Consider the following 15,517-nt stretch of genomic DNA (forward strand, 5'->3'; position numbering starts at 1 on the left):
CCTGATGGTGCTGACTCTCACTGGGGTTCAGGTCCTCTCCTCTCACGAAAGGACAAGTTTCATAAATGTCAATTAACCTGTGATTGCTCACACTCCTGGCCATTCTTCATTTGTGAGTTTGGAGAATGAGTGTTGCTTAGACAGCGAGACAGACAGCACATTTTCTTATATATAATGTCTGGACATTTTACTCACTAAGTAAAAACTCTGGTTTCCATCCAGCTGCTCAAAGAAATTGCACAGGTTAACTTCACTCTCCACAGCAGAGCCATTTTCTTTGACAAACATGGAAACCCACCCACAGGATATGACATTATTAACTGGCAATGGAAAAGCGGGAATCCGATTCCTGAGTTCAGACTGATTGGAGAATACAAAGCACAGGGAAAGGAGCTTCTAATTAATGCATCCCTGATCTACTGGAACACTCCGCAGAACAAGGTAAAGGGCTTCTCTTCATCCCTACCCCTACCCCTTCCCCTCCACCCAATATTCCCTTGAAAGATAGAATTGTCAGTGCCACTCACTGTGGCAAAGCATTCCACATTCCAACAATCTTCAGTGTAAAGGAATCTTTCCTAATTTCTATGAACCTCTCTCCTTACTCTGAGTGATGACTTTAAATTGCTGGCCCCTCATCAGTAACTCCCCACCCACAGGAAGTAGTCTATTCACTTCATGAAAACCCATCAGACCTTAAAAAAAAATCTCAAACCTCTTGTCCTATTCTGTTCCAGTGGGAATAGTCCCAGTATCTCAAGTCTCATTTCATAACTATAGTTTCCCATTCCTGGCATCATCCTGGTGAATCTACATGGTATGCTCTCTGTGGCTTTATTTTATTTACTCTTTTATGTAACAAACGTTTTAAGGCTCTGTATAGGAGGAACAAGAAGTGGCAGAGGAGTTAGAGAGTTGCACAATGGCGAGGTTAGAGGTGGATTTGTGTAAAGTTTTGAAAATGAAAGGACACTCTCATACACACACAGACACACTCAGAAGACCCAAGTTGGACGTGCAGGGAATGTGTGCTGCCCTATGGAGCTGGTGAACAGTCCACTGTACTTAGGGACTTGATGATGAAGATAAGGATTTTGACGTTGATGCACTGGAGAACAGGAAGCTAGCAGAGATTGGAAGGATCAGGAGCAGTGGGAATATGGAATTCTGTATATAAGAGGGTGAGGCAGTATAGTTTGGTAATGAGCCCACCTAGTTTATTCTGACTGCATCACTAAAGGAGGAGCTTTTACCCTCAAAAAGCAAAGTTCCTTTTGTTCTTACAATCAGATTCCTGGCTCCAACTGCTCAACCTCCTGTGGACCCGGACAGATAAAGATGGTGAAAGGATATCATTCCTGCTGTTACGAGTGTGCGGATTGTCCAGCAGGAACATTTCAGAGTGACAGTAAGTCCAGGCATTTTTTTCTTACTTCAATCTGCAACTGCTCACCACCACCTTCTCAAGGGATGGGCAACAAATGCTGGTCTTGAAAGCGACACTCACATCCCATGAACAAATATAAAGAAAAATAAATGAAACATCAGAACTATCTGACCCAGTCCTTTTTATTCACTCATGGGATGTGAGCATCGGTGGCATGGCCAGCATATATTGCATATCCCTAATTGCCTTTAAGAAGGTGGTGGTGAACCGTCTTCTGAACCGCTGCAGTCCATGTGGTGTAGGTACACCCACTGTGCTGTTAGGGAGGGAATTCCAGGATTTTGACCAAGTGACAATGAAGCAGTAGCAATATAGTTCCAAGTCAGGATGGTGTGGGGCTTGGAAGTAGTGGTGTTCCCAGGCATCTGCTGCCCTAGTTCTTCTGTCTAGGTGGTAGAGGTCACAGGTTTGGCAGGTGCTGTTGAAGGAGCCTTGGCGGGTTACTGCAGTGCATCTTGTAGATGGTACACACTGCTGCCACTGTGCGCTGGTGGTGGAGGGAGTGAAGATTTTAGGTGGTGGATGGATGCAAATCAAAGCAGACTATGTCCTGAATAGTGTTGAGCTTTTGAGCGCTATTGGAGCTGGTCTCTTCCAGGCAGGTGGAGAGGATACCATCACACTCCTGACTTGTGCTTTGGATAATGATGGACAGGCTTTGGGGAGTTAGGTGGTGAGTTATTCACCACAGAATTCCCAGATTCTGACTTGCTCTTGTACCTACAGTATTTATATGGCTAGGCCAGTTAAGTTTCTGGTCAGTGGTAACCCCCAAGAAGTTGATGGTGGGAGATTCAGTCATGATGATGCTGTTGAATGTCATGGGGAGATGGTTAGATTTTCTCTTGTTGGAGATGGTCATTGTCTGGCACGTGTGGCAGGATGCCAAGAGCAGGAGGAACCAATAGGGAGGAAGGGAACAGGCAGCGTCCACTGGGTAACTGGATTGAGTTTGATTGGTTTAGTAGTACAGGGGAGCAAAAACTAATGCAAACATACCCTATGATTGGAGGAGTGTGTCCAGTGCCCTCCCCTGTGGAGTCACTGAGTGGCACAGGCAGCTTGACCATCCAGACCAGTGGGTTTCTCTTGGCTGAAGGAGACCTGGGATTGAGGAGCCGATAGCAAAGTCCTGAATTGTGAGGGTGAAATGATTGACAAATGAATCCTCTGATACAATAACAACCTTCCCCTCTCCCACAGACCAGTGTGTTCCGTGTCTGAAGAATGAATGGTCATCACTGCGGAGTGTTGAATGCCAGAACAAAACAATTGAGTTCCTCCGGTGGACAGACACACTGGCTATCCTGCTAGCCTCACTGACTGCCGTAGGTCTCCTCATTATAGCAGCAATAAGTGGCATTTTCATCCTCAATCTGAACACCCCCATGGTCCAGCTTGCTGGAGGGGCAACCTGCCTGGTGATGCTGGGCTCCATGGCCATCTCCTGCTGCAGCCTTTACTGTTTCATGGAGAAGCCAAACTGGTTGCTCTGTAGCATCAGGCAACCCATTTTCTCAATTGGTCTGACTGGCTGTCTGTCGGCCATGCTGGTAAAGTCCTTCCAAGTGACTGGCCTGTTTAGACTGACCAGCCCACAATGGTTCCCCAGGTTTCTGAGGAACGATGGCAGGTATTTGGTGATTTGTTCACTCCTCCTCCTTCAGGTCGCTCTGTGTTTAGTCTGGCAGTCCACCTCCCCTCCCTCTGTTGTTGCAAACTACAACATTTCAGTCAAAGAAATAGTCATGGAGTGTGATGAGGGATCTGTGACTGGCTTTGGTCTACTGCTGGGCTATAATGTTTTACTTGCTCTCACATGCCTCCTGTGCACGTTCATGATCCAAAGCTCGGCCAAAACCTACAACCTGGCCCGGCGCATCACCTTCGCTATGCTCATCTACCTAATGGCTTGGGTTTTCTTCATCCCGATGTACGCCACTTCCAAGGGAAAGTTAGTCTCCTCTATGCAGCTGTTTACAGGTCTTGTGAGCGTGTATGGAATCATGACTGTCTACTTCCTGCCCAAATGCTATATTATCCTTCTTAAACCAGAGTACAACAGCCGATCTTACTGTCAAAGCCCTGTGGAGAATCCTCTGCCCACCACTGAATTCCAATGCCATGCTAACACCACCAATCACTAACTCTACTCATTTATTACTGTCCGCATTAGGTCTTACCCCTCCAGTTCAACAGCCACCTCAGATCCCTTGCGCAACTGCCTATTGTTAACAAGTCCTGACAGTGTTTGCAATGGATTGGAGGGCTGATCCTTATCCTCACTTGTTTTCCCCCCTCTCCCACTGTCGATGGATGGTCACTGGATAGGGATCAGGGTGCGAAATCTGGCTCATATCCTTCTCCAAAGTCCATGATAACTGAGGGTACTGTAGCACCCATGTTGCCTCACACTTAGGTTCTGAATGCTGGTGAAGCTTCCAGTCAATCTGTGCTATGTTGCCCTATGAGCTGCCTGCTGCATCAACCTGCTGATTCTGCAGCCCGGTTTCAGTCTGGAGAATTCCACATCCTACCAACCTCAATCATGCCAACCCCAACACTGCCAACCAACACTCCCAAACCTCATTCCCATGAACTCCAACACTGCCAGTTTCAACCCCACCAGCCTCAACCCATAAACTGTCAATCCTACCAACCTCAAACCCTCAACCCTACCAATGTCAAGCCCCCAAACCCACCTACCTCACCCTTGCTAACTCCAGCACACTTTCAACCTGTCCTAACTAGCTCATCCCTGCCAATCCTAGCCCTGCCAACCCCATCCTCACTGGCCTCAGCCCCTCTCCACTCATCTCATCTTTGCCATTCTCAGCTCTCTAACTCCACCATGCCAACTCCGATGAGTTGACCCCAGCCTCACTCACATCACCCCATGCCATCCCACTGCTAACCCTGCCCATTAAGTAATATATTTATAAAGGATTACTACAAACTAGTTTTATTCGGCTTTAACAACTACTTAGCTACTTCAGAACCAGAGATGAGCATGCACTGTGTCGGGGGATGGATGGTGAGTCATATCACGGAACCTTGCGTTCAGAGCTTGTCCTTCTCTCAATTCAGTGCAGCCCACTCTTCCTGTTACTTTTTCAATAGGAAAATCAGGATGATATTTGCTCACCTTTGTATATTTCAAATAAAGTTAAGATAAATGATGATCAGGGTGTGTGGTCTGTTGAACAGCATACCTGAGCAGTTAGCCAGGTGCTCATATCAACTGCACGCGTGTCAGGTTGCCATGTAATAGATCGGCGCTGCTATCAATGTTAGCCTGTGTGTACTTCCAAATAAATGCAGTTCCTGACACAAGAGGGCACTCTCTGTCTTTACTGAAACAAAAACAGCAGCTGAGTGATTCATCTCCAACCTGTGTGTGACTGGTGTAAACAGGCATGCATCGAAGCCAAAAAGAATTTTGGATTCTCGTTATTCAACCTTGAGTTGACTGGCAGCCTGTTTGTTTATTTTCTCCCCTCACCCTCCCATTCAAAGAACAGGCTGGTGTAATCCCAGTGTAACATCAATTTTGCTCCAACAATAGTTATGGCAGGAAGCTCATTGCATTAGCACAAGAGCATCTCTCACTCTGGCACATGCTAACTGGGTTACTGGATTATTCCAGAAGAATTATGAACGATTTTCCAATTAAATATGGAGCATGACACATTCAAGTCCATGTGCTTCAATGCCTAGAGAATGCAATTATTTTCAAGCTGATGCGCAAATCAGCAAGCGTGAAGTTTAAATTAATAAACAGGACAAACAGTGACATCAATTTACAATGCAAATGATACTCAAACCGATCCAGCCAAAACTATGGAAATGTCCCAGTGTGACCTGCACAAAGGTCCTCCAACAGGCTTGATGGGACAGTGCAGAGGGAGCTTTACTCGATATTTAACCCATGCTATACCTGGCCTGGGAGTATTTGATAGGACAGTGTAGCGTGAGCTTTAGTTTGTATCTAACCCATGCTGTATCCATCTCAATGCAAAACAATTCCTCTATGACCACCTTCTCTCAACACATAAGAGCATAATAAATAAGAGCAGGATTAGACCATATGGTCCCTGGAACCTGCTCTACCATTCAATAGGATCTTGGCTGATCTTCTGCCTCAACTCCACTTTCCCACCCCGCTCCCCATATCTTGATTCCGAGACCGAAAATTTGTTTATCTCAGACTAAAATATATTCAGCAATGGAGGATTCACAACCCTCTGGGATAGACAATTCCAAAGATTCACAACCCTCTGAGTGAAGAAATTTCTCCTCACCTCAGTCCTAAATGATCGACTGTTTATCCTGAGACTGCTCCCCATGTTCTAGATTCCCCAGCTAGGAGGAAAACGACCTCTCAGTGTCTATCCTGTCAAGTCCCTTCAGAATCTTGTACGTTTCAGTGCGATCACCTCTCATCCTTCTAAATTCCTACAGTATCAGCCCAATTTACTCAGACACTCATCGTAAGACGCCCTCTCATCCCAGGAACCAATCTAGTGAACCTCTACTGTACTGTCTCCGAAGTAAGTATATTCTTCCTTAAATATGGAGACCAAAACTCTGGGGATGGTCTCACCAAAGCCTGATGCAATTGTAGCAAGACTTCCTTATTCTTGTACTCCAATCCCCTTTTAATAAAGTCCACATGCCATTTGCCTTAATTACTTGCTGTACCTGCATGCTTTATATTCCTTACGCGTGTACAGCCACGTCCCTCTGAACGTCAACATTTACAAGTTTCACGATTTTCTGTTCTTCCTACCAAAGTGAATAACCACACGCTCCCCCACATTATACTCCATCTGTCACCTTGTTGCCCACTCACTTGTCTATATCTCTTTGCAGCCTCTTTGTGTCCTACTCACAGCTTGCACATTCCCACCTAGTTTTGTATCATCAGCAAGCTTGGAGACATTCCTCTAGGTCTCTTGATCCAAGTCATTAATATAGATCGTAAACAGCTGAGGCTCCAGCACTGATCTGTGCTGCACTCCACTAGTTATAGCCTGCCAACTTGAAAATGCCCCGTTTATCCCTACTCTCTGCTTCCTGTCCGTTAACCAATTATATTACTCCCAACTCCATGAGCCGTTATCTTGCGTATTAACCTTTTGTCTGGCACCTTATCAGATGCCTTTTGGAAATCCAAGTATACTACATCTACTGGCTCCTCTTTATTGACCCTACTAATTACATCCTCAAAAAAACTCCAATAAATCTGTCAAACCTGATTTCCCTTTCGTAAAACCATGTTGACTCTGATCATACTATGATTTTCTAATGCATTGTTAATAATAGATTCTAGCATTTTCCCAATGACTGATGTCAGGCTAAACAGTTTCCTGTTTTCTCTCTCCTTCTTTTCTTGAATAGAGGTGTTACATTTGCTAACTTCCAATCCACTAGGATCATTCTAGAATCTAGGGAATTTTGGAAAATCATCACCAGTGCATCCACTGTCTCTGCAGTTACCTCTTTTAGAATCCTAGGATGTAGGCCATCAGGTCCCAGGGATGTCAGCTTTTAGTCCCTTACGTTTCTCCAGTACTTTTTCTCTGCTGATATTAGTTACCTTAAATTCCTCACTCCTATTAGCCCCTTGGATACACTCTATTTCTGGTATGTAATTTATGTCATCCACTGTGAAGACAGACACAAAATATTTGTTCAATGTCTCTGCCATTTCCTCATTCCTCATGATAATTTCTCCTGTCTCTGCCTCTAAGGGACCAACTTTACTTTAGCTACTCTTTTGTTTATATACTTGTAAAAGCTCTTACAAAATGTTTTTACATTCCGTGGCACCTTGGCTGTGTGAGCGAGACGGATGACTGTTGGCATGGGCCCTACCCACTGAGTTGATAAGGTTGGTCTCAATCTCACCACGCTGGACCCCAACGGTTTTTATCAAACGTTCTTTCCATAAGATCTGTGTAAACAAAATTAAACGGACAAAGATACAAGTGGAAAAAGGAAAATCTAAACAAAATAAGGCAGGGAAAAAAGTATTTTTTTAGTTTTTAAAATAGCTTTTACACTGAGGCAGCGATATATTAACTATAGAGACACAGAATCTCAATGCAATATCTACAACACTGGTACACACAATGACAGCTCCCAGCTGCCAACTGATCTGCAGTCTGGACTGAATTTCTTTCAGTGAGTTTGATCTATAGAATAGTTATAATAATTAATTTAATAAAATTTAATCTACTGTACATTTTTTTTTACATTTTCTCGTAATTCTGATTACCATTCTTGAACTTTCCGATAAATCTCCATCAATTTTATCATTACAATCCAGCTGAGTGCAGTCCAAGTGCTGGACCTACTTGTGCCAACATATGAAGAGTGTTCTGATGAAAGGTCACAGACCTGAAACGTTAACTCTGTTTCTCTCTCCATAGACGCTGCCTGACCTCCTGAGTGTTTCCAGCATTTTCTGTTTTTGTTTCAGATTTCCAGCAGCCACAATATTTTGCTTTTATTCAAAGAGTGAGCTTTGTGCACTGTCAACATTGCGCAGCATCTGTTATTCCTCTAGGTGTCCACTGAGATGGCCCCAGATGAGACAACGCTTTGTTTGGTTAAGGCTAAAATTGAAAGTCCTTACTAAATGAGCTTTGAAGTGTTTCTTTTCTTCAAAGAATTTTGCAGAGCCCTGGAATTTTGGTACTTGTGCAAATATAACAGTATCCACACTCACTGTCCTGAGGAACAGACCTGTGTACAGACCTGTGTACAGATGTGTGTCAAAGAATAGAGACAAGCACAGAGCTTAGCTTAGTCCAGAGTCACTCCTGTGCTCTGAGGGCTGCAATTAGACCAGGTGGAGTCAAATCGGATTATTTACACTGCACCACATCCTCAATCTCTGGGTAAAAGGAAATCGCCACTCAACACACTGGGCCTCTGACAGTCTACTTTCTTGGTTTCCTTTTCACTGTTTAGTTCCAGCTCTCGAGTTTTTTCAAGCATCAGAGATAAGTTGCACATGTCCAGCCCAGTGGAGAGTATTCCATTGCACTCCTGTCTGGAACATAGGGCATTGAGATATCTGGGCTAAGGGCATTGAGTTCTCTGGTATAAGTCTGGGGGTGGGCGAGGGAATGGTGTTACAAAGGTAATGCAGCTGGTTAATGAGGGTGGGGGGGGGAGAGCCAGGGGCAGCAGAGGCTCAGGTGGGGCATGAAATACTCCCACCTCTCCTGGCCCTACTGAGAAAAGTTTTGAAACTTATCTCGCCAGCCTTGCTGGAGGGGGTTTAACTGCAATCGGGGTCTCACGAACACCATAGAAACTTGATTTTCATTTATTAATGAGGGTCCACTGGGAAGGAAAAGGAGCAGAAAGCAGACTCCAAGGTGGTGGGTAACAGGAGTGAACCAGACTGCACCATCAGTGAGGGGCTGAGCCCCACAGAGCAGGGCACGGTCATTTGAACAGTCTGCTGACATTCACTGCACATGAAGGACGGCACTTGGACAAGGCTTTAGGGTAGATGGGGCTCATGAAACCCATATCCCATCGAGAGTGAGCAGCTTCAGGAAAGGAGGGAAACTGAGCCCCAGTGAGTGTCAGCACCTTCAGGAGAGAAGTGAAAATTGGGGAGAAAAGTACACACAATCCAATACATATCCTTATAGTTGCAGACTAGATACAGAAGGTCTCACTACTGGGAGTGGCACAGAACTAAGGAAAAGTATAATTTATAAGCAGCTGTTCTGGACAGATTGCAAACCTTTCAGAAATGACTGAATCATTCAGTCGCACATCAATCTCAGAGCTCAGCTGCAACCATGAACAAAAGTGTCCATACTGCTAGACATGTCCAAAATATGGCATGTACACAAGGTGTTTCATCCAACCTCCTCTCTTGTGTAGGGGATTAGGCCACAGAGTGCAAGAGCTGTTTAAATATTGAAGATCTCGCTTAAACGTTCTCAATGCTTCAAGGGAAAACAATTCTTGAAAGGCTACTAACTTGTGAAGATGAGCAACTGAATCTGCTTGTGTGTCATTGAGCTGGAAACAGAATCAGACCCAAAAAGACAATACACATTGAAAAACCAGGGTGCACTTTAACATGGAGTACCTGTCAAAACAGATGAGTGAATGGTGAGAGGACCCATGTGAGAGGTGCCAAAATGATCTTATCAGGGATAAACATCCAACCAGATCAAAAGGTCTTCAACATCCCTTTAAGGTCTACACAGAAGGTGGTGATTACACTGAAACGTGGAATACACTTACACAAAGCTGTCCTTGGCACCAATATTTACCAAAACCAACACATTCTAAGTTGTTATTAACAGAAGACAGATGATAAATAGAACCATGGTTAGAATTAAAAGCCTGAGGTTCCTGCAACACTAGGGTGAGACACAAACATTGTTGTGTGCAAAGACTTCAATGTTGTTTAGTGCAAGAAGGCAGGTGTTGTCACATAATGTCGATGAAGAACTCGCAGGGGTTACCCATGGCCTTTTGGAAGGATTGCCGGCTGCCCATCAGCTCGGGGGGAACTGCTGCCAGATCCCGGACAGGAGGAGCTCCAGGAGGCCCGCTCGTTACTAGAACCATGGGCAGCTGGTAGTCAGGGGGGACCCCTGGGGGTCCATGAGAGCAGTGGCTGTGGTGACTGAGCTGGCTTGCTGGTCGCTCGCACTGCACGCTGTTCCCGGTGGTGCGGTCCAACTCACTCCCGTTTCCCAAGGACTTGGAGTCTGCTTTCTGTTCCTTTTCCTTCCCTGCTGAGCCTCGCCTCTCACCCATGCTCCGATTGGATCCACTGCTCTTGCTCCCTGTACACACAGCAGGCAACACAAGACACCAGTCATTTCACTCTATTATCCTCACCATAATGAAACATCCACAAGTGAACAGGTGACTGGCTGGTGCTACTGTCCCTGGACTGCTGAATGGCCCTGGTATAAAGCGGTTAAACCCCATCATAGTCACTTCCCTCCCGCTGCTGTGCTGAGAGTAATGAAGAAACAGAAAGGTTCAATAAACATCTCGTGCAGCAATACAGACATCAATTAAAGCTTGTTTATTCTGGTCAGTAATGATTGGGTTTCTGAGGAGCTTCTGAACCTGGCTGTAACATTTTATAAAAGTTAACCTGTGAATCTGTTGTTTATTTTGAAATGAACTAATTCTTCTGATGGCTCTGTCAGGGTGCTGGGTCACTCTGCTACTTCCTGAGCATGTTCAATGGAGGCAGGATGCTCCTCTCCCTGCATCGAGTTGAGGGAATGTCCAGTTCAGACACATTTTTGGTGCTGGGATCAGGACCTTTATTTTGTAATGAACTATTTGCAAATTTGACAGAAACAAAAACTCAGAAACTTGCTTAATGACTAGTTTTCCTTTCTGCATTATTGAGGTATTAAATATTTTACTAAAACCTCTTGCTCAAACCACTTTGTTCATACAATCTCACGACTGTGAAATCATCTCTTGTAAATTATAAAAACAAAGCTCATAATGGCCCCAGGAACCAATTTCACTGCTGTCTGGACAGTAAACTCACACTTCCCCCCCTCCATCTAGCTCATCCATCCCCTGCACGCCCCCACCCCTACTTCTCTCTCTGCACCCTCTTCCCCCGACTCCCCCTCCCTCCCTACACTCCCCTCTCTGCTCCCTCTCCCATGAGTCCCCCTCCCCACACCCTTCACCCCCATCATCCTTCCTGCACCCCTACCGGCCAACCCTCCTTCTCACTACCCTCCCTCCTGCTCCCACCCCCCCGCCTCGCAACACCCCCTTGTCTCCAACTCAGTGGTTTTGGACAGGGAGAAGTGCAGGTGCTCTGACAAACATGGCGAGACCCTCGGGATTGCTCACTCCTCCCACCTCAGGCTAATTTTGCTGCAAGTTGAAAATGTTAACCGATTGGGAGGCTGATCAGTGTGTATGATCAGCTGAAACCATTCAAATTATGAGTATGAGATGCAACACAGAGACACAAAACCAGCAGCCCTAAAGAGGGGGAAACATTCATAGAATAACAGTCCTGGAACTTTCTAGCAGTGATGCTCAGCACAGCCCCCACAGATAGTATAGCCCAGTTTGTAGTCATTCCTTTGTCTAATATTCCCTCATGAATTGTACCTTCACTCTGCTGGCTCCCAGCGCTGCCATTTCCATAGTTCAAAGTGGGATCCTGGCAAGCGGGCGGATAATACGGATGAGGCAGTGGATACTGATAAGGGAAGCCCTGAGCCAGCGGCCAGGGGCAGGCTGGATGTGGGAGAGGTGCAAGGTTGTCGTGCTCTGATGTCCCACTGGAACCTTCATTTAAGCTCAGGCCAGCCAAGTCTGCCAGCAAAGGAAAGAATTACACAGAAATTAAACGCGATCCCTTCTATCAGGCACTTTACATCATTCTGGCCTCAAGATCGAGTTCAACAATTTCATTTCATAACCATTGCTCCCATTTTCTTGGATAGCAGACATCAGTAATTGTTCTGCTGTTTCAATTTACAGCTCCTCTAGACTCACCTTTTGTTTCTTTACTTGTCCCATTACTTCCCTATTTTGCCTTGTACCATCATCCCATTTGTCATTTAATTACTCCTGCCTTCCACCCCATCACAGATCTTCCGTTTACTTTACTCTCTTGCCCCTCTTTCGCTGCCTCTGTACGTATCGCTAACTTTTCCCAGTTCTGATGAAAGGTCACTGACCTGAAATATTAACCCTGTTTCTCTCTCCACAGATACTGCCAGACCTACTGAGTGTTTCCAGCAATTAATCTTTTTATCTTGTGATTTCATATCAACCTGATCGGCAAGTTCTCCCCTCTTCCAGTCAAGGTGCTCAGTACCTGCTGGGCTCCAGGTCAGAGGACATCAAGCGTTCAGTCACAAGGGACTACTATCACAGCTGCTCTCCTAACATGTGGCCAGGAGTAGATAGTTGGCTGATTTTTTTTCCCTCTCCCTATTCCATGTTGTGTCAGGGCTATTTGTAGCCCCTAGTGCCATCTCTGTTGAGTTTAGACAACCCAACTAAATGCCTGTGCAAAGAAGACATGATTCACAATAAACAGCAATACACAGTGATCTCCTCCCTTCCCCAGACTAATGTTGCAGAAGATGTTGTTCTGAGGCCACGATTAAGGTTCATTAATGGGGCAGTGTAGAGGGAGCTTTACTTTGTATCGAATCCATGCTGTACCTATGCTGGGAGTGTTTGATGGAACAGTATAGAGAGAGCTTTACTCTGTATCTAACCTGTGCTGTGCCTGCCCTGGGAATGTTTGATGGATCAGTGCTCCTGTCCCCAGTAGTAAAATCCCACAGGTTCGTAAGCACCAGTTTGCCAAACCTTAAGGAGACAGAATGAACTTACTGGTAGAAAGGTCGCCAAAGATGTAGTAACACTGCTCAGAGAAGGTGATCTTGTTGACTGTGTGCCTGAGGTAGCCATGCTTCAGCATACTGCTGGCGTACTTCCTTGCTTCACGACGGTCTTTAAAACCCTGTACATGTGAGAAAAGCCAGTCGACCACATCTGCTCCTGCAGAAAAAAAGGGCTGACTGCATGAAGACGCACAACCGACTGGAGCATCTGTCCCCCACATCAGTAAAGGCCTCACAGGGCCCCCTCCACCCCCATTTCGGTCAGAGCCTTACAGGAGCTCTCCCCCCACCCCCTCACCCCTACACCTCGGTCAGGGCCTCTCAAGAAACCTCTTCCCCCAGCTTGGTCAGGGCCTTTCAGAACCTTCTCATCCACTTTGGGGGCGGTGGGGGGGACGGTTAGCTCAGTTGGCTAAGCACAGAGTGCGATGCAGAATAGATGCCAACAGCATGGGTTTAATCCCCGTACCGGCTGTGGTAGTTCATGGAGGCCTGCCTCATCGCCTTGCCCCATGGTTGAAGAGTGGTGACTCTCAAGCTATACATCACCAACTGTCTCTCTCTAATGGGGAGAGATGCCTATTGTCCTTTGGTACTGTGGCTACAGCATCCACTTTGGTCAGGGCCTCTCAAGATCCCCTCCTCCACCTGGGCCAGGGCCTCTCAGGACGAGCTGCTCCTGATGTCTGCATAAACCCGGCCATGACCTTCAGCTTGGGGTTCTGCTCACGAAGTTCACCCGTCCTCGTATGGCACTTTATTGGCAGTTATTTATAAGGTAGCTGCCATCAAATACACAACTCTTAAAATCAACCAGAATATCAAATCATCGAGCAGCAGGCATTCCTGTTTACCAGAAACAAAGATTAGAATTGCAAAATGGTATCCGCCATTAAACCCAACTCTTCCACAGACCGTGTACCGTTGCCTCGGACCGCATACAGTTGCCTCAGACCATGTGATATCCATTCAGCGCTTCAGACCATGTAAAGTTCCGTGACACCAGACTGAGTACCATCCCCTTGGGCCATGTACATTCCTCTTAAACCATGAGCAATCCCTCCATCCATATACAATCCTTTTGATTGTGAACTTTATCCATTCCATTTTGTCTCTAAAAGCTCTAAGACTGCAGGTAGACTACACATGCACTGCCCTCCTGCCGTTGGCAGTGGTTTTTTAGTATGTGTGACCCAGCTTCTCCCGCAGTGGCGGGTGCTGGATTGGCCAGGTTCACCTGTGGCCAGGTGAAAGGGGAAAGTTAGGAGATTGAGGCTTGGAGCCTAGAACAGCACAGCGCAACCAAAGCCATCCCAGCATTACAAACAGCGAAAGCAACAGCGACTGTACCTCAAAAATACTTCATTGATTGTGAACCATTTTGGAACGTCCTGAGCATGCAAAAGGCAAATAGTTGTAAAGTGATTAATTTTTAAGATTATGGTAACCCAACAGCTTCACTTTTATTAAATTCAGATTCTCAAACGGTCCTTTGAAATTTGAACTCACTGAATTATTAGTCCAGATCCCTGGATTATTCTAGTAACATAACCCCTACACCATCGTACCCCTGTAAGCACTGGGCTGGAATGAGTGAGGACTAGAGAGGATGAAATGTTTTCTGGACAGGGCGGTTCCCTGTATGTCAGGGTGTGGAAGGAACCCAATTCTGCAGCAGTGATAGAGCTTGTACCATTCTGATCAGATGGACAGATACTTGGGACTGTGCAAAGCCTAGTCCGAACAGGAAGGCCAAGAAAAGTCCCTGTGCCCAGCACCTCGCGCCCTCCCCGCCCAAGCACAGCACCCCCCCGCACAAGGGATAACTGGTGAAATTAAGATGTTTAATAGGTGGCAGCAAACATGAACCAGAACTTAAATCACATTGGTGAAATCAGGTGCAATTAACTCTGTGGCTACCAGGCATGGAAATCATGTACAGAACAGCAAACACTTGCTAGCAATTTGCCCAGGGCCAGCCGTATGTGTGTATTACAGGATGCGAGGTTACATAGAGACTCTGGAGCTTTGATGGGAGGAAACCTTGTGGGACCTGATCCCAGGAGAAGTAGCAGGGGCTGAGCACCAGCTTTGGAATATCAATGTTTCTCAGTTTCTAGGGTGAAGTGAGTGTCACTGACCAACAAGCAGACAGTCTGAAGTGAGAACAGCCCCAGAGACAGACATACTCACCAATAACAGCGTTTGAAATGGTGATCTTCAGCCACAGTCTGTTACGGATCTCCAGCCCCGAGTCAGACAACTGCATGGCCTTGACGATAATGGGCATGTCACTCTTAACCGTTAGTGGACAATCTTCATACTCTGAACAAATAAACAGGAAAAGCAAAGGATCTGATCTTTACAGAGAATTATCAAAAATGTAAAAGGGTTTATTCTAACCCTGCCTGTCTGGTGGGAAAAGTAAGACAGGCAAGTGAGTCAGTGGATTAAGATGATGGGGAGTCAAGACATGTTTCTGTACCCATCACCTTAGGAACAGGACAAGACCATCCAGCCCCTTGAGCTTGTTTCACCTTTAGATCACAGCTGATCTGTACACTAACTCCATCTACCCACCTTTGTTCTTAACTGGCCTCAAGAGGGCTATTGTACATGGAAAGGTCATGGCCTGATGACATCATTGATGCTATGACCCCACTTTAGCATG

General features: G+C 45.9%; 1 protein-coding gene across 8 annotated transcripts in view; it reads right to left on the reverse strand.

Moving 5' to 3' along the window:
* Positions 1-7,467: 7,467 nt before the first annotated feature.
* Positions 7,468-15,517, reverse strand: part of LOC137352122 (segment polarity protein dishevelled homolog DVL-1-like) — a 165,680-nt gene continuing 157,630 nt past the window's right edge. For 6 of the 8 annotated variants that reach the window (XM_068017239.1, XM_068017238.1, XM_068017241.1 and 3 more), the window contains 4 exons: positions 15,040-15,171; positions 12,836-13,003; positions 11,594-11,800; positions 7,468-10,278 (listed from right to left, as the gene is read on the reverse strand). In XM_068017239.1, coding sequence (XP_067873340.1) covers positions 9,917-10,278; positions 11,594-11,800; positions 12,836-13,003; positions 15,040-15,171 — 869 coding nt within the window. In that variant the 3' untranslated portion in view covers positions 7,468-9,916. The remainder of the gene's footprint in view (positions 10,279-11,593; positions 11,801-12,835; positions 13,004-15,039; positions 15,172-15,517) is intronic. The other 2 variants (XM_068017240.1, XM_068017242.1) reach the window with 2 other exon arrangements.

Source organism: Heterodontus francisci, chromosome 37 (assembly GCF_036365525.1).
Source record: "Heterodontus francisci isolate sHetFra1 chromosome 37, sHetFra1.hap1, whole genome shotgun sequence".
In the NCBI taxonomy this organism is placed as follows: Eukaryota; Metazoa; Chordata; class Chondrichthyes; order Heterodontiformes; family Heterodontidae; genus Heterodontus; species Heterodontus francisci.